This window comes from Oryza sativa, chromosome 2, assembly GCF_034140825.1.
Source record: "Oryza sativa Japonica Group chromosome 2, ASM3414082v1".
In the NCBI taxonomy this organism is placed as follows: Eukaryota; Viridiplantae; Streptophyta; class Magnoliopsida; order Poales; family Poaceae; genus Oryza; species Oryza sativa.
Window position 1 is genome coordinate 20,364,068 of NC_089036.1, and position 26,525 is coordinate 20,390,592.

The window sequence follows — 26,525 nt, forward strand, 5'->3', positions numbered from 1 at the left end:
TTCATTCGGTCAGACTGGTTTGTTCGGGACTTCGTGTTCGAGCTGCGGCCACATCTTGTGCAGATGAAGGGCCGTATTGGTTCAGCCCGTATTAACTCCGGCCGGAAGACATGGAAGAAAATGGGAGGGAAGGCCCAAGAGTAAGAAGCCCATGTCAAGTTTTGTATCTTGCTCCTGATTGAATTGCCTCCCTCAACCATAAAACCGGGTATTATGCCCCCCTCTTCGAAAACCCTCGTCTTTGAAAAGCGGTGTAAATCGGCTCCACGAGCATTCTTTTAAGATGGTTTTGCCCTACATGGTGCTTAACACATGTATGGCTAATTATTTTTTAAATGGTAGGGGACATTTATCGACCACGAGGTGTTTATGATGTCTTTGTCAATCTTAAGATATGTTGATCCAATCTTTCAAAAGTGTTTATAGGGATAAGATATGCGTGTGTGTTGATATGGGAGAGTATGCGTGCGTTGTGAACGAATGCGTTTGTACTTTGTTTAAGAAAAAAGAACTAACCAACTATGACACATCACAATAACAAGCATCGCCCGCACCAAATTCACTCTGACAAATTATCAAGCCGGCATCACAGAATTAATTGATCACAGGATCCTAAAGCAACATAACCAATTAGATAATCGATGAACCAGCAAACAAGCCCTCGATAGGGCGGGAATTTGACTATTTGCCACTAATTGGTTTAGCAATTATCCAAATGCCCCTCTTAGTTTTGCATATATTGATGTCTTAACTATTCACCACTTTTGCTCACGTGGCATGCCAGCGTGGCAACGTTCTCTCCTGCTCTCTCTCCAATTCCGGTGAGGGGAGGGGAGAGCTACAGCTCCGGCGACACCACTTTGTGGTCGCAGAGGAGGACGAGTGGAAGTAGCAGCCGGCGGCGGCGGCGGAGGAGGTGCCGGCAGGACCAGTAGCGGTGCGTAGTGGCTGTGCCCGCCGGTATTGGCGTCGAAGGCCGGGAGCGGCAGGTGGTGGTGGTGGATGATGGCGGCGGCGGGTCCGCACTGTAGCGGAGGCACTCGAGCTCCGCCACGCCAAGGTCGCGTTGCGGCGCTACTTCGCCGGTGAGGAAGCTTGCTGGCGCAGCCTCGGCCTCGCCATGGCCGCCGCGAGCTCCAGAGCGGCAGGTGGTGGTGCTGGTGGTGGTGGATGACGGCGGCGGCACCCCCCATGGCGGTCATGGCGGTGTTGAGGTCGCGGAGCAAGTCCGCACCGCAGCGAGGCGCTTGAGCTCCGCCACGCCAAGGCCACTGCTTCGCTGGTGAGGAAGCCTACCGGCGCAGCCTCGGCCTCGCCATGGCCGCCAAAACTCCGGAGCGGCCGCTGTCCCATGGATGGATGACGGCGGCGGTGTCCCATGGCGGCCGCTGTCTCCTCAGCACCGATGCCGATGATGTCGTCCTCAGAGACGGTGGTGGTTGGGCAAGAAGGAGAGAAGAAGGGGAGAAAAGGAAGAGGTGGCTGACTAGTGGGTCACACATCCACTTTCTACTATACTGCGTTGCCACGCTAGCATGCCACATGGATAAAGTGGCAAATAGTTAAGAAAGCATCTTTTAAGAAGGCAAAAAAAATATATATGCAAACTTAAGAGGGGCATTTAGATAATTGTCAACCTAATAGTGGTAAATAGTTAAATTCCCCCTTGATAAGGACGTAACGAAGGAGTAGCCGCGTACAAAATGATAGATGGATTCCATATACAAACCTAATAACTCCATTATTGACCAAAGCGGAAAAATTTTATACGAACTAATAAATCTAAACCTCTAAAAAATTATTAGAAGGATACCTTAAATACATACTTAACTAAAACAAAAGACGTATTCCCTTTCTCCCCCAATTCGCCAGTGATAAGGACATTAGAGACGCAGGAGGAAGGGGACACGGCGATGGGAAGATCCTCATGAGACAACTTTGTTGCAAGTCGGCGACATACGTGTAAAAAACTTTTTAATCTAACCAATTGGATTTTAGCAAATTTTAATTTATTTGTATGTCTATAAAGTAGAGGATATAGATGTAGTACAACTTATGCTTAAAATTTATCTGCCATCTTAGAAAACAATTGCTAGTTGAAAAAAAAGTACTTAATCCACCTCAAAATATAACAACTTCTGGTTTTTACAATTTATTTTTCAAAATATAATAACTTCTCTAACCTACATTCTCTTCTCAACAAATCACAACATTCCACCAAAATTTTCTACTTGCATCCTAAATCTTCTTATATTTTGAGACATAGGTAGTACATCATTAATTTTGCATCTTTTTTTTAAAAAAAATCATTTTACATCTGCACTTTATAAGAAGGATTAACTTTTTACCTTTTCTTAAAAAAAACATCATATCCTGTAGTGATCCCGGCGCCCATAGATAGATTAAAAGGAGGAAAGAAACCAATTAACCATCCATACATGATACATGCATGCTGCCGTTTGAACAAGCCGACGCGGGTCAGGAATATTTCGATCTACCTGAGATCTCTCACAGCTGCAAAAAGGCAAAAAAGACAGTAGAAGAATAGCCGATTGCACAGCAACAACCAGACGAAGTTAGCGATGACCGGCCATTCTTTCCAAGCTAATTTCTCATTGCCTCCCTATTCCTGTATACATTCTTCCTAGCTACCAACAGTACTAACACTTTACTGTTCCTGATCTAACACAACACAACACAAATACACAATCCAAGCATGCATACATGCGCCCAATTAGCAGCAACCACTAGAACGAGCAGAAGTGATAGGACACACAGAAACACAAACACAAACATGACATCTCCCATCTGCATCCATCCGCAATTCTGCACGCATCTCTGCATATTCCTGTACATGCGTAACTCACTGACAAATCACCCTGCATGCCTGCATGCCTGCATGTGCATATGCATTCAGCTTAAGGAATTGAAGGAGGAATGATTTGACATGCACTTTTCTTTTCCATTGCTGCTGCTCTGCTAGCTGCTTGAACGTACTGTTCATTCTAGTGCTGCATGCTCCTCTCACCGGAGTCAGGTTGGGTCAGGTCAGGCCGTAGGCCACAGGTACTCGCTTCGTGACAATTATAAGAGATTTTTGACACTTTTAAAAAGATAAAAGATTAACAAAATAAGACAATGATATCTCTCATCATATATAAGAAGTGGTTGGAGACCGAAGGGTAGTTTAGAGTAAGACGAGAAGAAATTTGAATAGAAGGTGATCGATCATCGATAGAACAAGTAGTACTCTAAGTACTTATATTTGTGAACAAATGGAGAGGATGAAAGTCCTTTATACTATTTGTGAAGGAAAGAGCATCACTAAACATTGTGTATAGTAGTAAAATGTGGATGCTTTTAGCCGGATAATGCCACATAAGTGCTTTTTAGCGTCCTTCTTCCCTCTGTATTACAGCTTTGAAAAGGATCGGTTCCTGAAACAGATGACAGGGCTGGCCTAGCTAATTGATAGTATTTGTTTTAATTAGTTTAATCTGATCTCTCGACAGGCTAACCTGTTGCATGTACTGTGCTGTTCCTTCCTGTGTCATGCATGCATGCTTTGCTTGCAACAGATAACTAGTTAAGCAAAGACTAATTAAGGGCTAAAAGAACTAAAGCTGGATAGAGCTAGAGAGATTAGTGCCTTGCTTATATGGTTTTAATTACTGTCTTTTGTGTTCCTTTTCCCCTTTCATATGGTTTGTATCCTTTTTCTTCCCCACTTTGTTTCTCTTTGCTTTTCTAATTTGCCAAGCAGCTTAGATGATGCTGTGTGTACTTTTACATGAAGAGCTCTCCTTTTGTAGTTTTCCCTCTTTGCCTTTGCAGAATACCACTGCCTTTGCTATCATTAGGGCTTGTCCTTTTGCTGTCCTCTGGGCCCCATATGGTCACAAAAGCTTTTCTTGACTGTGACCTGGGATTAGCTTGAAAAGATCATACGGTGAGAAAGATCATCTTGCATTGTAGTAATTTATGTATAGACAGCTTACTCAGAATCCTATAAAGAAAGCATATATCAAAAAGCTCACTAGAGATGGTTAGATGATCATGACAAAATTTTGCTCATACTTTTGAGTCTGCATGCAAACATTCAAATATTCTATGTTTTGCACTACTGTTTTTTATGTTGATGTGTATCATGGATTGCGCACAAATATAATGAGAATTTATCATTGAGAAATGAAGATAGATTTCTTGGAAGGTGCAAGGGCCTGACAAAAATTGAGCAACTTATGATCATTAGTGTTTGATCTTTTAGTCTTTTTCCCATCTCTCTGGTCATATCTCTACAAAGAACAACGTTGAAGCACGACTTTTGATATGCAAATGTACGCAATTATGACCCAGTCAATGGCGCTTAACCGCACTTTCATGCATTGCTTTGGCTTTTAACCTTACTGTTAATTGTTCCTACCAATCTACCCAGCACATCAATGATCTCACTAATATATATAAACAATGATCTCCATCAAAAGACGAAGCAGTTCTCCATTCATTTTTCAGTACTAATAGCCATGGAAATTTATGCAAAGTAATGAAATGTAATTCTTTGTCAATGAACTAGAAATTGTGACAACCATATATATATATATATATATATATATATATATATATATATATATATATATATATATATATATATATATATATATATATATATATATATATATATATATATATATATATATATATATATATATATATATATATATATATATATATATATATATATATATATATATATATATATATATATATATATATATATATATATATATATATATATATATATATATATGTGAATTTTTATTTTTCCATCCCTATATATATGGCATTGTATATATAGAATGTTGGCCATATAAAAGTACTATCATATTTCGTAAAGTATATAAATTGCTTTTGAGGGAACAGAAATATAGAAAGCTCCAACCTTTGGGCTTTTTTTTAATTAAACGGCCATGAATATACAGTGTTATGGCCTGTGAGAGAGATGTTAGTTCATGCATGGTACGTCACATAGAACATAAACTGAAATCTTGCATGCATGCATTCATTCGTCAGTGCATGACATATCTACGCAGTGCGTTCAGTGTCGACACTTTTCCTGCTGATACCTTTGAACACAGTCCAGACAGGAAGAGGCCGTACGAACACAATTCCCGATTGATATACTCCATATGCACAAACTATGTACATCTCGTCTTAGAAAAAACCAACTTGAACATATATTTATCCAGATTCGTTTCTAACAGTTACTCCCTCCGTTCTATTTTAAATATAGTGATTGTGGGTTTCTATGTCCAATGTTTGATCGTCCGTTTTATTTTAATTTTTTTTATGATTAGTATTTTTATTGACTAGATGATAAAACATAAATAGTACTTTATGCGTGACTTACTTCTTTTAATTTTTTTTATAAATTTTTTAAATAAGACGGATGGTTAAACGTTGGTCATAACAACTCACAACTACACTTAACATAGAATAAAAGGAGTATTCTTTTTGGATGAAGAGAGTACGCAGTAGATATTACATGCAATAACCTGGCGAAAAAAGAAATGACATGCAATATGCGTATACATACATATGCCTGCAGCTGCAGATCATCGTCTTCTCCTCTCGATCGTTATTGATCCATCGATCGATCAGTCGATCGATCTGCCTGCAGAGGCAGGGCCCAAGTTCCCTCTCTCTCAAAAGATGAGAGGCCACATCAGATCCATCGATCAGATCGTCGATCACATAAAGTATCAAATGTTGCATCACCATCATTGCTACCTGCTCTGGGGATTCCCGGCCGTTTCCCTATTGCATGCTAATTATTGGTTTATGCCCATATAATACTACATACCTAGTACATATACATAATACTATATATGTATACGCATGTGTCATGCTGATGATCTCATGATGTATGCGTGTTGCTCCCCTTCTTGTTGCAAGAAGGAACGAGCATTTCATTTCAGCCTCGTTGTTTATCAGTCACTAGTAAAAGAAGATCAGTACGCGTTTAAATAATTTACTAGCTAAACCGTGAATTTGTGAAGAGCATTACTGAAATATAAAGGCCCTATTTGGTATAGCTCCAAGTCCTATATCCACGCTGAATTTGGAGTTTCTAAGTTAAATTATAACGGTTTTAAAATTTATATTTCAATTGAAATAGGAATAAAACGATATTCATCACAATATTATCAATGTAAATTAATAGCTCCAGATACCATAGATTTCTAGAGCTAGCTAGGGATATCTAGCTCTAACAAATATTGAATCCTGAGCCGTGCCAAATAAACATAAGTCGTCGTTTTAGATTTGTGCACAAAGAAGCTAGTATAAGGCACGTAGCAGGTCAAATGAATTTGTTACCACTCATTTATACTCCCTCCATCTACTTTTGATAGTCATATTTTATTTTGGCACACCCACCAAAGGATAGGTAATTCTACTTATTATCCATTTAAACATGCTACTAGCCATTCCTCATAAACACGCGATTCATTAATATTTATATTTCTCGATGCCCATGTAGCCAATCTTGTGTGGAGGAATGGAGAGTTACGCATTAAATCCGAGAAGGTCATTAAGAGAATAGGTTGTTGTATTGAAATATGTCTATCAAAAATAAATTTTTCAGATTTAAAAATATAACTATCAAAAATAGATAGAGAAAGTACTACATAAAAGTTGAGACACATTTCTTTATGAGGGGTAGGGCATTACTTAGCAAGAACTAAGATATATTTTTTTGGATAAATAAAAGTGCATATATAGAAAGTCTAAAGCAACTTATATTTATGAAAGAGTTGAGAAGGATGAAATGACCTACATTTAGAATCTGAGGAAGTAGTTAGATATCATAATTGTGATTGTAATTATATATGTTTATAGGGTACCCATGTTTATAAGATGAAAGGAGAAGGACCAATACTTTTGCTGGAGTTGCATCTTGCAAGAAAAAGCTGTGGGGCCTTACTAAAGTTAGCAATATTAGACATTATCCATTCTCCTTGCTAGTACTAACCATAGCTAGTAGAACAAATTAAAGCTAAGGCCCTGTTTAGATTCTCCAAAATAGCAAAAGTTTTACCATTTTGTTGCACCTTTTGCCATTTTGGATCTAAACACTAGTAGCAAAAGTTGGCAATTTGGCATTTGGCATTTGCTAGTCCATAGTAGCAAATTGTACCAAAAAGTGCTTTGGGACCACTCCCTCTCTCTTTCTCTCTCTCACTTTAGTGCTAGAATGGCAAAACTTTAACATGCATCTAAACACCAACTAGTACTTTTGCAATGCCAAAACTTTTGCCACCAAAACTTTTGCCATTTGCCATTTGCCATTCCAAATGGATCTAAACATGCCCTAACTAACATGATGGGTCCGTTTGTTATGATCCCAAGGCAAATAAAGTGTCAGTAGAATCTCTCAGATATATGTACACCATGCATGCTGTGAATTTTAGTCTATTGTTAGCTAGGAGTAGTTGTGGTGGAACTTGGAGTCGAGTTTATAAAGAAACTCATTGTGATCATAAGGGCTAGGAGCCTTTGCCTCTTTGTTCCATAGATGACACGATAAGACAGGTATAATTTGCCTACCTTTTTTTTTCCTAAATCCTATGTACTAATTTAAGTGCTCTCCATTAGTAGTTAATATGATGCATTTTTACAATTGCTCTCCCAATTACCTCTTTTTTAGCAAATCTTACGTCATCTTAATTACTTCTAGCCTTGGGAAGCTTGATATACGACGATATTATCTTTCTAACTCTCTTCGATCGTGGAGTCGTTTTATCGCTCAATTTTTCTGCAGCAACGTGCGGGCTTTCCGTCTTGTCCACTAACCATCTTCTTCATCCATGAATAAACTGTATGAAAAAAATCAAATCAAATTAAAGGCACTGGAAATAAAATCTTTAGTAAAAAAGCAGAAGTAGCTAGCAAATGGAATCTCTGCTCCCTGGCGCAGGCATCCCATCCCTCGTATTCCCCCTCTACCTGCGGCAATGCACCCTGCCAGATTTGGCAAAAAAAAAAATGCTCGGCAAAAAGCACAAATGATCCATCAATATATGCACAATCTCGCTTGCATAAAAATAATGCAGTCTATGATCAGCTCTACTGCACCAATGATAGATCAAGTCATAATTTGGAGACACCCTAAATCTTTACCAGATCAGGTTCTAAATTTTAGGAGGTTGAGTTTACTCACTTTGATGCATGCATTCACACAAATGGTAGTATCAAAATGATCCCTGCAGATAAGGTTTTTAGTACTATATATGAGTTCTATTCTTTAGATGCAGATACATGCAATGCAATGCAGGCAGCTAGTTCTAGCTTATCACAGTCATTGCAAGTCTGCTTTGCATGCATGCATGACAAGAAAACAAACAAACAATCTAGTTACAGACACTGTGCACTAGCCCATCCATATGCTAAACCAGCTAGCCATCTAGTACTACTATAGCTAGTACTCCACCAATACACCTAGGTGCTCTGCTATCAACCGAGGCCCGGTTTAGTTACCAAAAATTTTTGTTTTAGGGTGTCGCATCGGATATACGGATAGACATTTGAAGTATTAAACGTTGTCTAATAATAAAATAAATTATATATTCTGCCAAAAACTACGAGACAAATTTATTAAGCCTAATTAATCCATTATTACCAAATGTTTACTGTAGCACCACATTGTCAAATCATGGCACAATTAGGCTTAAAAGATTCATCTCACAATTTCCCGACGAACTGTGTAATTGTTTTTATTTTTTTGTCTGCATTTAATACTCCATGCATGTGTCCAAATATTCGATATGATATGGTGAAAATTTTTGTTTTGGGAACTAAACAGGGCATGAATGATTTACTTCATCCATCTCAGAAAAAACCAACTTCTAGCTAGGAATCAAATATAGACTCTATGTTTAGATTCGTCATGAGAAGTTAGTTTTTTTTTTTACAAAAGAACTGAGGGAGTATCAAGACAGCTACAGTAGTCTAGCTTGTGTCCATCCAGAGAGAGATGGAGAGAAAGCTGATGTAGCTTTGTGTAGCTGCTTTGTCAGCACATGCAATCCTCTTTTCCACACCACAAAATCCCCTTTGGACCAAAGAAAGAAACCCTCTTCCCTCTCTGAAACCCCAACTCAGCCCTCCCCTGCAAGAAAAGCACAAACCCAAACACCACAAGAATCCATCCATCCAACCCAACCCAGTAGCAGTGTTGTACCATCTCACACTCTCTCTGCAAAAAGATGAGCACTCAGCTAGCTAGAGACACACACCAAACACCATATAAAGCAGCAGCAGCAGAAGCAGACTCCCCCACTAACCCATGACCCCTCATTTCCATCACCTGTTCATTCTTTCATCTCATCTCATCTTCTCTCCCTATAGCTAGATCAATTGCACTGTTGCTATTATACCTAATTAATCACCCAATCCAAGATTCCAAAACCTAGCTAGTGTGATCATCAGCTTGTGATCGATCCTAGAAAGATCTTAAGATAGGTTGTTGATTTGATCATCATCGTTGGAGATGAGAGCTGGGGGGTGCACGGTGCAGCAGGCGCTGACGGCGGAGGCGGCGGCTGTGGTGAAGCAGGCGGTGAGCCTGGCGCGGCGGCGCGGGAACGCGCAGGTGACGCCGCTGCACGTGGCGAGCGCGATGCTGCAGGCGGCGGGGGCGGCGCCGGCGCCGGGGCTCCTCCGCGCGGCGTGCCTCCGGTCGCACTCCCACCCGCTGCAGTGCAAGGCCCTCGAGCTCTGCTTCAACGTCGCCCTCAACCGCCTCCCGGCGTCGGCGGGGGCGTCGCCGCTGCTCGGCCATGGCCACGGCGTCGGCGTCTACTACCCGCCGTCGCTGTCGAACGCGCTCGTCGCCGCGTTCAAGCGCGCCCAGGCGCACCAGCGGCGGGGCTCCGTCGAGACGCAGCAGCAGCCGGTGCTCGCCGTCAAGATCGAGCTCGAGCAGCTCGTCATCTCCATCCTCGACGACCCCAGCGTCAGCCGCGTCATGCGCGAGGCCGGCTTCTCCAGCACCCAGGTCAAGGCCAACGTCGAGCAAGCCGTCTCTTCCTCCATGGAAGCCGCCACCACCAAGCCCCAAAACCCTAACCCTAGCAGCAGCTCGCCTCCGCCGGCGGCTCATCAAGAGGCGAAACCTAGTAGATGCATCGATCAGGTGGTGGTGCGGGAGGAGGACGTCGCGGCCATCCTGGACTGCCTGGCGACGCGGAGCAAGAAGCGGGTCATGGTGGTCGCCGAGTGCGCCGCCGCGGCCGAGGCGGCGGCGCGGGCGGCCGTGGACAGGATCAGGCGCGGCGAGGCGAGGCAGCACGCGCAGGCGCAGGTGGTCACCCTCGCCGTGTCCCGGTTCCGCGGCGCGCCGAGGGAGGAGGCGGAGCGGCGGCTGGCGGAGCTCCGGTGCGCCGTCAGGGGCGGCGGCGGCCGCGCGGTGGTGCTCGTCGTGGAGGACCTCGCGTGGGCGGCCGAGTTCTGGGCCGGGAGGAGGCCGCCGCCATCCTCCTGCGGCGCAGGCGCCGGCGGCTACTACTACTGCGCCGTGGAGCACGCCGTCGCCGAGGTGCGCGCCCTGGCGTGCGGCGGCGGCGGCGGCGGCGGCGGCGTTTGGCTCGTCGGGCACGGCACGTACCAGACGAACATCCGGTGCCGGACGGGGCACCCCTCGCTGGAGACTCTCTGGGGCCTCCACACGCTCGCCGTCCCCGCCGGCAGCCTCGCCCTCAGCCTCACCTGCGCCGACGCCGACGCCGCCGCCGACGACGACGACAGGTAATTAATTAACCTAACCCTAATCAGTTAAGCGCGGTGATATAATCCATTTTAATCACCATGGATTTGAAACGAAATGCCAGCGACTGTTCGAACACAGTTCGACGATCGATGTACTCTCATCTATTTGAGATGGTTGAGATGGTACAATTGGCGCCTTTTTCTTCTTGCCTGCCACGAGTGATGAGAGCTAAAGCTCTCGCATCTTTCCAAGCTTTTCATCAGGGAATGAGCTAGCTAGGTCATCAGCTTCACATTATCCCTTTAGCTTGCATCTTTGAGTATTTCCTACGTACTACTACTACATCTTTCCTTCAACACTACTATATATATATACATTCATGATTACAATTAAGGATCTATACCACCTAACTGAAACAATTAATCAGTGCGTGTGCATTGTGTAGAACTGTAACTACCACTTCATAAGTTACAACTTGTACAAGTCAAATTTGAACTTGCGTGTTTGTGAAGTGATATATTACATACTTGTTAATTTTTTTATTTTTTTTCAAACCATTTAGTTACATACGAGAAACGGGTGTACGTCCACCCGAGTATTTAAAACAGGTTCCCAAAATTAGATGTGTATAGCTACTCATCAGCTAGCAAAGAGTACATACCTATATATATGCAGGCATGATCAATACACATATATGTTCATGGTGGGGTAGAATCTTCAGTGCATGACAGATGAATCTTATCACCATCTTATATATATATCCTGCATGCGTTTGTTTGCAGTGGTGCAATGGCAGCAGCAGCAGTCAATCACCAGTCAGCCAAAGGCGCGAACGGATCGACGTCGCCGTCGCCTTGCCTGTCACTTTTGGACGCTGCTGCAGCAGGTGGCGCCTGCAGCTCCGGGCAGCTGGCGGTGATGGCCGCCGCCGTCTCCGGCGCCTACTGCGGCGGCGATTGCGCCGCCGCGACGAAAGCACTGCTGCCACAGTCAGTCGTCTTCATGCCGCCGTCGGCGACGACGACCACCACCACCATCCCTCCATGGCTGCACCATTGCCGCGATCAGGTAAAAATATATATACCCACACAAATTCACATTTGCCAATTTGATCGAGTGAATTTAATTTGCTGTTGTGTGTTGAAGTTTTCCGTCTTTTCTTATCAGCTTAGGTTTTTGGGTTGAATTGTTCGGTACATGTATAGTGGCCACTGACTAATTAGGTTTTTGTTGCACTCTTAATTAATTAAGCAGGAGCCTGCAGCTCATATGAAGAAATGGATGTCGGCGCATGGCGGCTCGCCGTCGCGCAGGACGGCGCTGAACATCTCGTCCACGGCGGTGTCGCCGTGCTCCTCCGTCTCGTCCTACGAGCAGTACACCCGGTTGCACCAGCCGTACCAGCCATGGCTCGTCGCCGACGACGACGACGAAGCCGAAGAGACGAAGCATCCATACATCGCCGGCGATGGCGGCGCTGGTAGGCTTGTGCCGGCGGCGGCCAAGGTGGTGATCAAGTCCGACGACTCGAGCGCCTCCAATGGCTCCGTGGAGGTGGAGTGGCGGCGGCCCAGGTTCAAGGAGGTGAGCGCCGAGAACCTCAAGGTGCTCTGCGGCGCGCTGGAGAAGGAGGTGCCGTGGCAGAAGGTGATCGTGCCGGAGATCGCCAGCACGGTGCTCCGGTGCCGGTCGGGCATGGCGGCGCCCGCCATGGCGAGGAGGTCGAGCTCTTGCTCGAGCTCCAAGGAGCACACGTGGATGCTCTTCCTCGGCGGCGACGCGGATGGCAAGTTGAGGGTGGCGAGGGAGCTGGCGAGCCTCGTCTTCGGCTCGTCCAAGAGCTTCGTGTCCATCGGCGGCGCCGCCAACGCGTCGCCGCCGCCGTCGTCATCGTCGTCGTCTCCGGCGCGGTCGTCGGGCTCCACCGAGCAGCCGCACCGGAGCAAGCGGCCATGGGCGGAGACGACGACGACGACGACGAGCGGGCGGGACCAGGACCACCTCGAGGCGCTCTACGACGCCGTGCGCGACAACCCGCGGCGCGTCATTCTGATGGAGCGCGTCGACCGGGCCGACGCGCGGTGCCACGACGGCATCAGGGACGCCATCGAGCGCGGCGTGGTGCGGAGCCGCGGCGGCGGCGGCGAGGAGGCCTTCCTCGGCGACGCCATCGTCGTCCTCAGCTGCGAGAGCCTCAACCCAAGTTCGACGACGCCGGCGAAGAAGGCCAAGACGGAGTACAGCGTGGAGAAGCTCGACCAGGATGGTGATGATCACCATGGCAAGGAAGCCGTCGCGGCGGCGGCGTCGCCGTCTTGCTTTGATCTGAACATGAGCATGGACGACGACGACGAGGCGGCGGAGGAGCGTTGCACCGGCGAAGAAGAAGAAGCAGGCCATCATCATCATCAGCTGCTGCTCAAGGCAGTAGACAGGGTGCTGTTCTTCAGATCAATTGGGGAATAATTGTGATCAATATTCCAATCTTTGGTGAAATTTTCTTGGGGGTTCTTGATCATATTAATGCTGGCGATCGAAATTGGTCGATGTGTATTAATTGTTTATGTTATTTTGTTGGTTGGCATGTTTAATTATTGTTAGTTTTCCTTTATATTTGTTTTTTTTTGTCGATCTTTGGAGATCATGAGATTGGATGCATGGGATATATGGAACTGATCTATATATGATGGAAATACTAGCTAGCTTGTAAATTTCTAGCTGTGGTCAACATATATTAAGGTATTTTAATATTATTATTATTATTATTATCTTAAGGTACTTATTACTCATTTATATATGGTTTGGTAGTTTTTCTCTATCTCACTGTTGTCCTTCATGTATGTACATATTGTTTTGCCTTTAGGACATGTGGCGTTATTTGTTGCATGCAAATATGCAATCTAGACGGTGACAAAAAAATTATGAAAGTATTCGATAACAAAAATTTCAATATCGTATATTAATCCACAAAAATATATATGATAGATCAAATTTGACTAGCTGATTCATGCATGATAAAAAAAATACAAATCCCAGCAAGGAACATAACTATATATAAGTATAGTTAGGTTTATTTTATTTTCTCCATGCGAAGCCACCAACATTCCAACCATGATGAGCAAACTCTCAAATCGCCTACGGCGCGCCTTAATTGATCGCTAGCAATTTGTGCTAAAATGCCTGTCGTGTTGTTTTTCACGAGTTGACAAGAGGAGGGAGAAATGGAAACTAGAAGACTATTTATACAGCAATGAGCGCGAAATTCAAGTTTTGTAAGAGAGGCAAAGGTAAAATATTATCAGAAATATGGTTTTTAATTTAACAATGTTCAACCTTTTATTAGTGCAGCTGGTTTAAAATAAGAACCATTTATAATAGTATCACACACTACCTCTGTCTCAAAATATATATAACATATGAATTTGGACATATATAGAAATGCTTATATTATGGGATGGAGGGTGTACAATTTTAGTTATATATGTCACACATTGCACATGAGTTGTGTTCAGACATCATATACCGAATCCCTATATGGCTATCACACAACGGCGTCTAGATAGTACTATTAAAGACGGTTAACTTTTAACCATATCTCTGAGGAGCATAACGAAATTAAATGCAGCATTTGATTACACATAAAGGAAATTGCATGCACCACTTTGTTAATTAGAATCAGATAAGGTTGAGTGTGTGCTAGCTACCAGACACACCGGGCCTTTTGTGCCCAGCTCCAAAGCTATGCCGGTGATCAACAAATGAAAGGTATATAGCACCCTATCCATATTCCTATCATACAAATTTAAATCATGCATGAGAAAATAATTAAGAACATATATAAACCAGCTAGATGACGTGGTACGTACTGCTGGGTACAAAAACACACAAGGGATTCAAAACTTAGAGCTTGTGCAAAGGAGGAGTCACTTTATATTAGAAGGCAAAGGAACAATCTCCCCCTTAAGAAATGTAACAAAAGGGCACTTCTTTTAATGGTAGACGAATGTGATTTAGAAAAGGGATCCCTGCTTCCTTTTGCTTTTCTTTTTTTTTCTTTTACAATTCTCTTGCCTTTGCTTTAGGTTTTCACAAGCCCAACATTCTCATGTTTGGAAAGTAGTGAGGTGTGTGAAAAGCTTAACATAGACACAGAAAAAATGAAGATATAAGCATATATGCCTCTTGGACCCTAAAGTCTGTTGCTTTAGGATCATTTGGAAAGAAAGATCTTCTATCATTTCCCTCCATCTGAAGATGAACCCTAAAATTAGTCTGGCAAAGAGGACAGTTGTAAATTGCTAACTTGTCGTTAATACTAGCACTTTTCACTTTTACACAATATTGTACTCTGTGATTTTTGCACTCCTTTTTTCTTATGTTATTTATAGACGAAAGAAATTAATCCGTACCTGGTGAAACTTTGGTGATCATGTAAAGAAACATAATAGTGTTGTTGCAAATACATTACTACTAACTATCAGAATCCAAAATTTTGTTGTTACCAATTAATTTTATGGGGAGCTCAGCGGTTTGAACCGCAAATATATTAGCCTAAACCACAAAAAAGGTTAAGCTCGACGGTGCCAACCGACAATGAAAAGACGAATTGCTTGGTGGTTGGCGCCTCCAACAGGACTTATCGCACTCAATGACATGTTACCTTGAGTGTGTAATGGATATTGAATTAGTGGTTCAAAGCACCCCCAAAGGTAATGTGTATTTTTGGTGGTTTCAATCGACAAGTATTGATTTCTTGTCATCCTGGAAAGTTTGAAATGGCTATAGTTTTCTGTATCGAGAGCGGACCACCAATTAAGCTTTCCCCAATGGTTAACCGCAAATGAAATGGAATTAATTTCTTTTGCCCTCTAGACTTGGCGAGTATTCCTTGAAGATTGGCCAACAAATTTGTTTTCACTAGCGCGGTTATCATGGTTTCTTGGCAATTTGTGCCTCTTAGGAAAAAATGTGATCCTTGTAAAAAAAGTTGTAAAAAAATTGAGTGAATAATACATCTTTGAGGAAAATTCTCGTGCACACAACACAAAGGGGACGCATGCATGCTAATTAACCTAGAAACTTTAAACGACATCCATTATTTTTTAGAACAAAACCAATTGGTATATACTTATATTTTTTTTAAAAAAAAAAGGCACAGATGGCATACTTATTAGAACGAGTGTGTTTGCTTTCTTTGCAACCGTCCTAGCTAGCTAACCATGCATATGCATGATATAGCTAGCATGGGCTAACGTTGAACAGCATCTAGCTCCTTTTATCATCAGACATGCATATATATATTATGTGCCTTCAACCGCCGTCTCTGGCCTTCTGCCCCCTCCAATCTGTGATCATGAGACAAACCTGGAATGGGACTTTGATCGGCATCTCTAGGGATTCTACATCTTTTTGCGAGATGGATGATGAATTTTGCGTCTTGATTGTAAGTAGTATATATATAGTGTACTACTACTCCTGTCCTCCTGCCCTTTTCTCCTTTTTCTAAAGTGCATGTTGCAAACGCTTTTTAGCACCTCAAGAGACTCTCTTCAATTCCCTTTAGTACACTTGTGGTACATATGCTCAATTTATACGTGGAAGTTAGGAATGGGAGCAAAAGAATGTGAACCGAAAAACCGCACTAATTTAATATTCTTTCAATATATAACACACTACTGGTGCCATGTTGAAAATATAATTCTCCGTAAAAAAATATATGGTACTTTTTATTTCCTTAGCACAAAATTTTGACCACCAATTGCTCTGTTAGAATATTTTTATGACACAAAATTGATGTTATTAGATTTATATTCAAAAGTACGGATTGCACTTTTGTATCACATAAATGATACTCTTGTTTCATATTATAAGTCGTTTTGATTTTTTTAGTCAAATTTATTTATGTTCACTAAGTTCATAAAAAATTTAGCAATATCAAATTAGTTTAATTAAATATAATATTAAATATATTTTGGTAATGTGTTTGTTTTGTGATGCAAATGTTGCTATATTATTGTACAAAGTTAATTAGTTAAACTTAAAAAAATACTATAAAAAAGTCTTATAATATGAAACTGAGGGAATATATTAATTAGTAAAGCAACTACTTGTTGGTTAATTAAAGCCTTGTTATAACAAAACAAAACATGCCTTACATTTTTATATGGAGGTAGTAAGAGAAAAGATGTATAGTCCATTTGTTCAGATACACCACCTCCTTTCTCATATACTTATTTGAATATATGGTTTTATATTCATATACATATACATTGAATAGACTGTCAACATGCAAAACATCAAGTAAAAAACAACGGATGTAGTAACGATATTGTTTTAATTTGTGTCCCTGAATATATAATTCCTTCCCATTCATTACATGAATTTGTGATCGATCGCCTACTTTGTGATTAACTAACTGATATTATACTTATATTTCATCAGTTAATTAGTTAAGCTTTATCGGTAGATCGATATGTTTGAACAAAGCTAGCTAGCAAGCTAATTGTGAATGAAAGATATCGAGGCGTCATGGAGAGACAAAGTTTCCACAGCTCAGAGGCTTTTGCTAGAGACTTTCGAGGAGAAACTCTCTCTCTCTTCTTTTCTCTTTTGATCTGCTCCTCTTTTCATGTGTATGTGAGGATCATATGAAAGAAGAAGCTAAAGCATATATGCATTGCATATGCACATCAGAGACGATATGCATGGCAATATACATGCATATATACGTTCTGCTCTGCACTTCTGCAGCATCAAAGTGAGGGCTTTGCCTAGTTCTTGGATCTCTCGCTGCCTAGTGATCATGACAAGCATCTTCACTGACACCTAACTGTGCTAGCTATATATATAGCTAGCTAGGAACCATGATATTCACATACAAATGCTTGCAAACTATAGTGTGTATACGTAGGCACGTGTATAGTAATATAGCTTTTGTATGGATAATGCATGCATGTAGGTGTCAAGAAATACTCCAACCATGAACCACCCCCATGAATTTGGTTATTTCTAAATGAGCCATGAATTAAGGGAATAATGAACATACCTTTTCTCCGTAATAAATAGAATAGACATAAGAAGGGTCAAAAACCGCTATTTCATATAAAGCCATCGATCGAGCCAACCCAACCAAAAACTAGAACTGTGTGCATTATATGCATCGGAAGCAATCGACTCGGATAATTATTCAATACAACATTATGAGAACAATACCAACGCAAACCCATGGGAATACTTCTTTAGCAAAGAAAAATAGACACCTAATTGAGCTATCATCGATCAAGTGGTAGCTATATAGAGAGAGTGGTCACTGATGGCATGGGGATCCAAGGTACATTGTTGGCTTTGATTTCGACCTCTTTCCCATGCATGTAGCATCATGAGCTACCATGATGCGCTATACCTGCAGCAGAAAGACCAAGATAGACAGCAAACCACCACATACTACCCTGATGGCCTGATACCCTCTTCTTCCAAAGCATGTGCTCTCCCTTGCTCCTTTCTGTCTTTTTGGTATTCTTTTTTCTCCTTTCTTTGATGTGCTACCTTGCCAGTAAAAGAAGAGCAAATTAAAGGGGAAAGGGTTCATTTGGTCTCATAGTTAATTTGGTGTGTGTTTTGGTATAGCTAGCTAGATGCACTGTTGGACTGGTCAAAAAGAGGTGAGAGAGAGAAGGGAAAAAACAGTAGAAGGGTAGTGTTACAGGAGAGAGAGAGAGGAAAGAATGCAATGTGGGAGCTTTTTGTTTCATGTGAGATATGGATACGTTTTGGGAGGACAAAGCACGTAGCTTTATGCATGCATGACAGGAGAGAGGGTTGGCAATCCCAACACAAGCCTAGAGATTATATTGAGGGGGACCCCCAAAAAAAGGTGGGTATTTTACAGCTTTTATGAAAGGCCGGCTTAAGGCCAGTCACAATGGGTGTTTCATTTGAGTGTCATGCGCATTTAATACAGTGACAAGTCAGCAAAAGAGCAATATTTGCATGAAATGGGTAGGAGAGAGAGTAAACTCGTTTCACCATGGTGACACGAGATAGCGCCGTTTCCCAGGTCACTGAAACGGGGTGAAACAGCATTGAGAGTTCATCGTTTCACCTCCGGGATCCCGTGCGAGCGCTGCTCTTCGCCATCTTCGCGCGCATCGCCGGATTCTTCCCGCGCGAGTCCCCCATCTTCCCGCGCAGCACCTCCATGTTCCCGCCCCCAAAGCACTGGCTCGAAGCTTTTTTCCCCAATCTCACCTGCAACCCTAGCGCCAGACTCAGTCCCCATCGCCCCGTCCGTCCCATACCCTAGCGCAAGAACCACGAGCGGAGATTGCGGAGCTGGATCCACAAGTAGGTGGTGAATCCTGTCCATCTGCCGCCGTCCGCCGTCCAGCAGCCATGGATCCACAAGGAGGTGGTGGATCCCGTCTGAGCGCCGCCGGCAGAGGAGGGAATAAGCGTGGGGGCAAGCAGCTGGGCCTGAAGAGGTCGTCGGCGCCTGCTCCATCACCGGCAACAGCTCAGCCACCGCTGCCTGCAAGTTCCCCTCCTGAAGCTCCATCGCCGGCAACAGTTCAGCCGCCTACTCCATCGTCAAGTCCTGCTGTTGCTGCCCCCAGTTCATCCCCTGCTGTACCGATGTCAACCATGCCCCCATGGCCACCGCAAGGAGCAGGATGGGGCTCTGTACCCCCCAATTTTGCTTTTCTGCAAGGAAACCAACAAGGCCCAAGTTCATGGTATTTTCTCCTTGTCACAGATTATTCATTGTACACTATGATACATGATATGACTCTCTTCTTCATGCATTAGTAATTAGTTCCTGTTTATGCTCAATGAAATTTGTTAGAATCAGTATGTCAGTACATTGGTAATTTGATATATGCCTGAGTAATGAATAGAAAAAATGTAGTATTCAGTATGGATTGCAGTAATACTTTGTTAGTGAAAATTCAGTATTCAGTATGCAGTATGGATTGCGGCTTGTATAACAGAAATTGAAAGCAAAAGATTCAGTTTGCAATCTGGACAGTGTACTGTACAACATGTAATTCACATACGTAAAGCTTGTTAAATATCTCCTTGTCAGTACATTGGTAACAAATGCTTTGAGTGTAAATGCCAAGGGTATCATCCTAACATTGGTATATATTTTTAGCCTTCTGTATGGAATGCAGACATGGTCTTCTTTGCAACCACAGCAACAGCTTGCCCTACACTCTGTGCTGTCGTCATAGCTAACCAAATAACCTGTTAGTACTGATATATATGGTCTTCTTTGCAACCACAGCAACAGCTTGCCCTACATGGTCTTCTGTATGCTTGACTAAACTTGTTACTTGACATATATGCTTGACTGAACTTGTTGCTTGACTGAATTATTCCTTACACATACTGTAGTACTTGCTTGACTGAACTATGTCAGGATCTTATTAAAAAAAATCTATGTCAGCACTGCTACTATGTCAGGATCATCAGTATGATGCTTAAGTAACCTGTTAGTATGTCAGTACTTACTATGTCAGGATCATCTTCTGGAACTTACTATGTTTGATTTTCTTATGCTGCCATCGGTTTCAATTGGATTTGCTTCTTATGTTTTCAGGTTGTATCCTACAGAAGGCTTCGTAAATTTTCTCCAACAGAACTGTCTGCCGCAGCCACAAGAAGGTGAAAATTTTCACCTTGTTGGTCAGACTACCAACACAATGTCTACTCCACCACCAACACCCCAAGCTGCAGCTAACAATACAGTCCAAATTGATATTCATGAAGATGCAATCAATGATGCAAGTGCTAAAAAGAGAAGTTTGAGATATTGGACTCATGATGAGGAAGAGAGATTGGCTAGTGCTTGGTTGAATGCTTCTAAAGATCCCATTCATGGGAATGAAAAGAAAGGTGATACGTTTTGGAAAGAGGTTACTGATGAGTTCAACAGAAAAGGGAATGGGAAGCGTACAAGGGAAATAAATCAATTGAAGGTTCATTGGTCACGCCTCAAATCATCGATTGGAGAATTCAATGATTACTGGACTAAGGTAACTCAAATGAATACAAGCGGATATGACGATGACATGCTGGAGAAGGAGGCACAACAGATGTATGCAAATACATTTGGAAAGCCTTTTGCACTTGTGCATTGGTGGAAGATACTGAGAAAAGAGCCCAAGTGGTGTGCAATGATTGAGAAGGACAAAAACAAGGCTGAAGTGGTTGATATTCCAGATGAACAAAAGCGTCCCATTGGTAGAGAAGCAGCACAAGCCGAGCGCAATGGAAAACGCAAGAAGGACAGTATGTCAGAAGGAATTGTCATCCTAGGGGACAATATTGAAAAAATTATCAAAGTGACGCAAGATCGGAAGCTGGAGCGTGAGAAGGTCACTGAAGCACAGATTCACATTTCAAACGTAAATTTGAAGGCAGCAGAACAGCAAAAAGAAGCAAAGATGTTTGAGGTATACAATTCCCTGCTCACTCAAGATACAAGTAACATGTCTGAAGAACAGAAGGCTCGCCGAGACAAGGCATTACAAAAGCTGGAGGAAAAGTTATTTGCTGACTAAGGTTAGATATCTAATCTAATCTGAGCTGCACTATTATTTATAATAATTAAAGAATGCTGCAATATTTAGTTATATTGTCTGTATATCTGTGCTGCACTATGCAGTCAGCTGCATATCACGAATTTGTCAAATCTGAGCTGCATATCTGTGAATGGTGCAATATTTAGTTATATTAATTACCCAGTGTGAATGATGTATTGCTGTCAGTTTCACATATAGTATGAATGCTGCACTATGCAGTCAGTTTCACATGCAGTGTGAATGCTGCACTAGGCAGTCAGTTTCACATGCAGTGGGCGCCTATTTATGCAGAGTTTAGCCATCTCTCTACTCCTCTCAGAAACTCATTCCCTCTTTTCTCATACGAAGACCTCCTCCCTTTTATCTTTACTGTTTCTCTCTTCTTCAAAGATGTCTGAGCAAAATACTGATGGAAGTCAAGTTCCAGTGAACTTGTTGGATGAGTTCCTGGCTGAGGATGAGATCATAGATGATCTTCTCACTGAAGCCACGGTGGTAGTACAGTCCACTATAGAAGGTCTTCAAAACGAGGCTTCTGACCATCGACATCATCCGAGGAAGCACATCAAGAGGCCACGAGAGGAAGCACATCAGCAACTAGTGAATGATTACTTTTCAGAAAATCCTCTTTACCCTTCCAAAATTTTTCGTCGAAGATTTCGTATGTCTAGGCCACTTTTTCTTCGCATCGTTGAGGCATTAGGCCAGTGGTCAGTGTATTTCACACAAAGGGTGGATGCTGTTAATCGGAAAGGACTCAGTCCACTGCAAAAGTGTACTGCAGCTATTCGCCAGTTGGCTACTGGTAGTGGCGCAGATGAACTAGATGAATATCTGAAGATAGGAGAGACTACAGCAATGGAGGCAATGAAGAATTTTGTCAAAGGTCTTCAAGATGTGTTTGGTGAGAGGTATCTTAGGCGCCCCACCATGGAAGATACCGAACGGCTTCTCCAACTTGGTGAGAAACGTGGTTTTCCTGGAATGTTCGGCAGCATTGACTGCATGCACTGGCATTGGGAAAGATGCCCAGTAGCATGGAAGGGTCAGTTCACTCGTGGAGATCAGAAAGTGCCAACCCTGATTCTTGAGGCTGTGGCATCGCATGATCTTTGGATTTGGCATGCATTTTTTGGAGCAGCGGGTTCCAACAATGATATCAATGTATTGAACCAATCTACTGTATTTATCAAGGAGCTCAAAGGACAAGCTCCTAGAGTCCAGTACATGGTAAATGGGAATCAATACAATACTGGGTATTTTCTTGCTGATGGAATCTACCCTGAATGGGCAGTGTTTGTTAAGTCAATACGACTCCCAAACACTGAAAAGGAGAAATTGTATGCAGATATGCAAGAAGGGGCAAGAAAAGATATCGAGAGAGCCTTTGGTGTATTGCAGCGAAGATTTTGCATCTTAAAACGACCAGCTCGTCTATATGATCGAGGTGTACTGCGAGATGTTGTTCTAGCTTGCATCATACTTCACAATATGATAGTTGAAGATGAGAAGGAAACCAGAATTATTGAAGAAGATTTAGATCTAAATGTGCCTCCTAGTTCATCAACCGTTCAGGAACCTGAGTTCTCTCCTGAACAGAACACACCATTTGATAGAGTTTTAGAAAAAGATATTTCTATCCGAGATCGAGCGGCTCATAACCGACTTAAGAAAGATTTGGTGGAACACATTTGGAATAAGTTTGGTGGTGCTGCACATAGAACTGGAAATTGAGAATCAGTAAATGTAATTATTTTATTTTTCTTGTAATTTATATATCTATGGTCCACTTGTAAATTTCTGAATGCTCATCGCCATATTTTTTAATCTCTGCAGGTTCCAATCTATTTACAGGTTCCCTAAAAAAAAATCTATTTGCAGGTTCCAGTCTGTTGTCTTCACAATGTAAGTTCTGAGAATCAAATCACTATGTTTTTCTCTTTTTTGGTAGCTACAGGGTGTTAGAACATGTGTTATTTTCTTTACTATGCAATTGTGATCCTCCAATATTTATCTACTGCATGTGTAAACCTGTTTGTCATGTCTGAACTACTTTCATTTGTACAGGGTGAAAGAATCAATGAAATCTATGGGTGCATCGTCAATTTGCCTCCAGTTACCTGCTTGTCATCGTCATTTGTAGCTTAGTTCTGTCATATTTCACCTCGAGTTAACATCTATTCAGTTATCTAAACTTTGCTATGTAGTGAACTTGGTTGAATGGTCATTTAAATTTATCAAGTGAACAATCGTACCTATCTGTGCTGAATGCATGTATTTTGTTTTGTGTTCAAGTGGCTACACACGTTTGTGTTACATACGATCCCACTATGTGGCTGGAATTAAATGCCTTGAATTTGCATTGGAAACGCTAGAGTGAAACACAGCATTGAGAAGGTCTGTTTCATTGTACGTTTCAACTTGTTTCATCTTCGTTTCAGCTGATGTGGCGTCTGGGAAACAGTGTAATGAAACACTGCATTGTGAATGGCCTAATAGTAATACTATTGCAACTTGCTTCTCCAACTATTGCTAAGACTTCGTTGAAGGGGAGCTGAATTCTTGTTAATTATCTCGTTTGCATCTCATTTCTTAAATGTTAATCAGACAATTATAAAAGTAGCTTAAAATTTGAATATAACCTACACACACACACACACATATATATATATATATAAAATACAATAGGCATGCACCTTCTTTAAAAAGTTCAAATCTAAATTCGATCTACATCAGGAGAAACAAAATACAAATTTAGTTATAAATAGCACTAATAATATTCATAGCCAAACAGGGGTGCAGCCAAAATAACCTACACATGTAGAGCTGAACTAATGGGAGTTTAAATATTTTCAGAAATTACATGGCATTTTTCAATATTACAATGAAGATCATGGAGCTAGGCATGGGGCTGCCCCATGCCTGCTTCGCCCCTTGGCCAAACATGTACTATTCGTAACCAAATCTATTTTTAACTTGTTTCTCCAAGGATTGCAATAAATTTCCACAACTCGAGTGCATGTGCACTTAACAGTTTGCTTCTCATTTATAAATGTCAATCAAATAGTTAGATTTATATAATACAATAGGTGTCTATCTTCTTGCCTAAATCCAAGTCTAAATTCAATCTTATAGAAACAAAATAAAAAAATGTTATAAATAGCACCAACACAATTCATAGCCAAACATGTACTACAGAGTACTTTTTTTGTGGGATGTGCAATAAATTGAATTTAGCATCGCATGTTCATGGAGAGGCATAACATTGTAATATGTGTTATACTTCTTCCGTCCCAAAATAAGCACATCCATGAGTTTTCGTGTCTAATTTTGATCGTATGTCTTATTTAAAATTTTTTATAACTGGTATTTTTATTGTTATTAGAATATAAACCTAAATAGTACTTTATACGTGACATATTTTTTAGTTTTTTTAAAAAAATTAAATAAGACGGACGATTAAAGTTGAACACAGAAACTCATGGCTACGCTTATTTTGGGATGGAGGGAGTAGAACTTTTTTTTTCCAAAAGTTTTCATAATTATTTAGATAATATGATATTGATAAGTGCACGCGCACTTGAACTGCTAATGGACTTTCTCATTTGAAGGAGCTGAACATCCTAAATTCCTACTATTTAGTGTTCAGTACTATTTAATATAATTACTCTTTAATTTCATTCTCGTATATATAATATTGTTTTAGAATACTTGTAATCAAAACCAACATCTAGATCACAATACTTAAAATAAGTTTGATATGTGAAAAAAGATACTCCCTCCGTTTCACAATGTAAGTCATTCTAACATTTCCCACATTCATATTGATATTAATGAATCTAGGTAGATATATATGTCTAGATTCATTAACATCAATATAAATGTGGAAAATGTTAGAATGACTTACATTGTGAAACGGAGGAATAGTAATAAGCTGTTAAAAAAATACTTCCGTAAATTTGTATTCTTAATTTTTTATATATAAATAAATGATTAAAAATGTATGGGCAAATATATACACAATATAGACCATGTCAATTTTCTAAACGATGTAATTAAGGGATGTGTTTTTTTAGCAAACTACTCCTTCATACACTTCAATGCTACAAATACATCTACACTCAAATTAATTTGTTATAAAAAAAACCTCACGATTAATTTGTTCTAAACAAAAGTAACACACTGCTGTGCTTGGTGGAGTCAGGTGGTGTTTGGGAAGGGGCTAGCGGGAGTCATCGTGATGGGGCTATTGGCGAAGAGATGAAAAGGATGGGCCTATAGGAGAGAAGACAGACGGTGGGGACGAAGATGGCTAGCAGCTAGAGCATCGAAACTCGAAAAGAGGAAGAACAAGGATCCAGTGTGAATAAAAAGAGGGAATAAAGAGGTCTAAAACAAAACTTAGATAAAACTTATATGGTTTATTATGTAATTCACTCCTTTTTTTTTTATTCCTGAACAAAACACACATGTTTTCTTACATATTTATCCATAGGGTTTAACCTAAATGGAAAAGAACTTAAGCGTTTCACCGGGGAAGGAAAAAGCTATTGTTACCCTTCAACATGTCATACGGTCATATAGCCTGTTTGGTTGCTACCTGAGCAAAACAGCCTGGCCTGAGCCCAAGCCTGTAATCTGTCTAAGACGTGTTTGGTTGCTACCCTGAGAATTTTAGCCTAAGGAATCTTGCCTGACGAAACTTGCCTGAGTCAGGCGTAGCAAAAAGGCCGTCTGCTTCCTCCTCCACTAAAATCTGGTACCATCAGTTGGAGCTCAGCTCTATGCGTGAGAGCTACTAGAAAAAAGAGAGCACTTTTTCAGAGAGCATGTTCTCAGGGCTTTAACCAACCACTACCTTAAATTTAAGCCATGCCTGGTTAGGTAACTCTTGTAAGCAAGCTCAGGCTATCCTCAAGCATGAAAAATACTCAGGCATCTTGCTCAGGGTAGCAACCAAACAGGCTTACCTAATATCTCAATAATGCAAGAGTGCTGTACAGCAGTTGTAACGGAGAACCCATTAGGAAGCTAGCATCAAATGTGATGCAGCCGGTATTGTACCTGATGAAGTGATGATATCATCGTACGGACGTACGAGCCACCACCAAACATCATCAGCTCCATTTGTTCTTTCATGTGCATTTTTTTTAATTAACCACGATTGTGCATATGTA

At 41.6% G+C, this 26,525-nt stretch overlaps 2 protein-coding genes across 4 annotated transcripts; both read left to right on the forward strand.

Moving 5' to 3' along the window:
- The first annotated feature begins 9,348 nt into the window (after window positions 1-9,348).
- Window positions 9,349-13,543, forward strand: LOC9269716 (protein SMAX1-LIKE 3). Its single transcript, XM_015768976.3, has 3 exons — window positions 9,349-10,803; window positions 11,548-11,833; window positions 12,020-13,543. Exons 1-3 carry the CDS (start codon window positions 9,548-9,550, stop codon window positions 13,229-13,231), a joined length of 2,754 nt encoding a protein of 917 aa, XP_015624462.1. The 5' UTR covers window positions 9,349-9,547; the 3' UTR covers window positions 13,232-13,543.
- Window positions 13,544-18,837: 5,294 nt separating this feature from the next.
- Window positions 18,838-23,636, forward strand: LOC107279909 (glutathione S-transferase T3-like). 3 transcript variants are annotated; one of them, XR_003241058.2, is made up of 4 exons: window positions 18,838-19,497; window positions 20,364-21,328; window positions 23,185-23,253; window positions 23,416-23,636. XR_003241058.2 is itself a non-coding variant. In XM_015767837.3 (2 exons), exons 1-2 carry the CDS (start codon window positions 19,157-19,159, stop codon window positions 21,325-21,327), a joined length of 1,305 nt encoding a protein of 434 aa, XP_015623323.1. In that variant the 5' UTR covers window positions 18,838-19,156; the 3' UTR covers window positions 21,328-21,503. The 3 variants fall into 3 exon arrangements, 1 of the variants encoding a protein (XP_015623323.1); XR_010739061.1 differs by lacking the exons at window positions 18,838-19,497; window positions 20,364-21,328 and adding an exon at window positions 21,493-23,094; XM_015767837.3 differs by lacking the exons at window positions 23,185-23,253; window positions 23,416-23,636 and having other exon boundaries at window positions 20,364-21,503.
- Window positions 23,637-26,525: the final 2,889 nt, after the last annotated feature.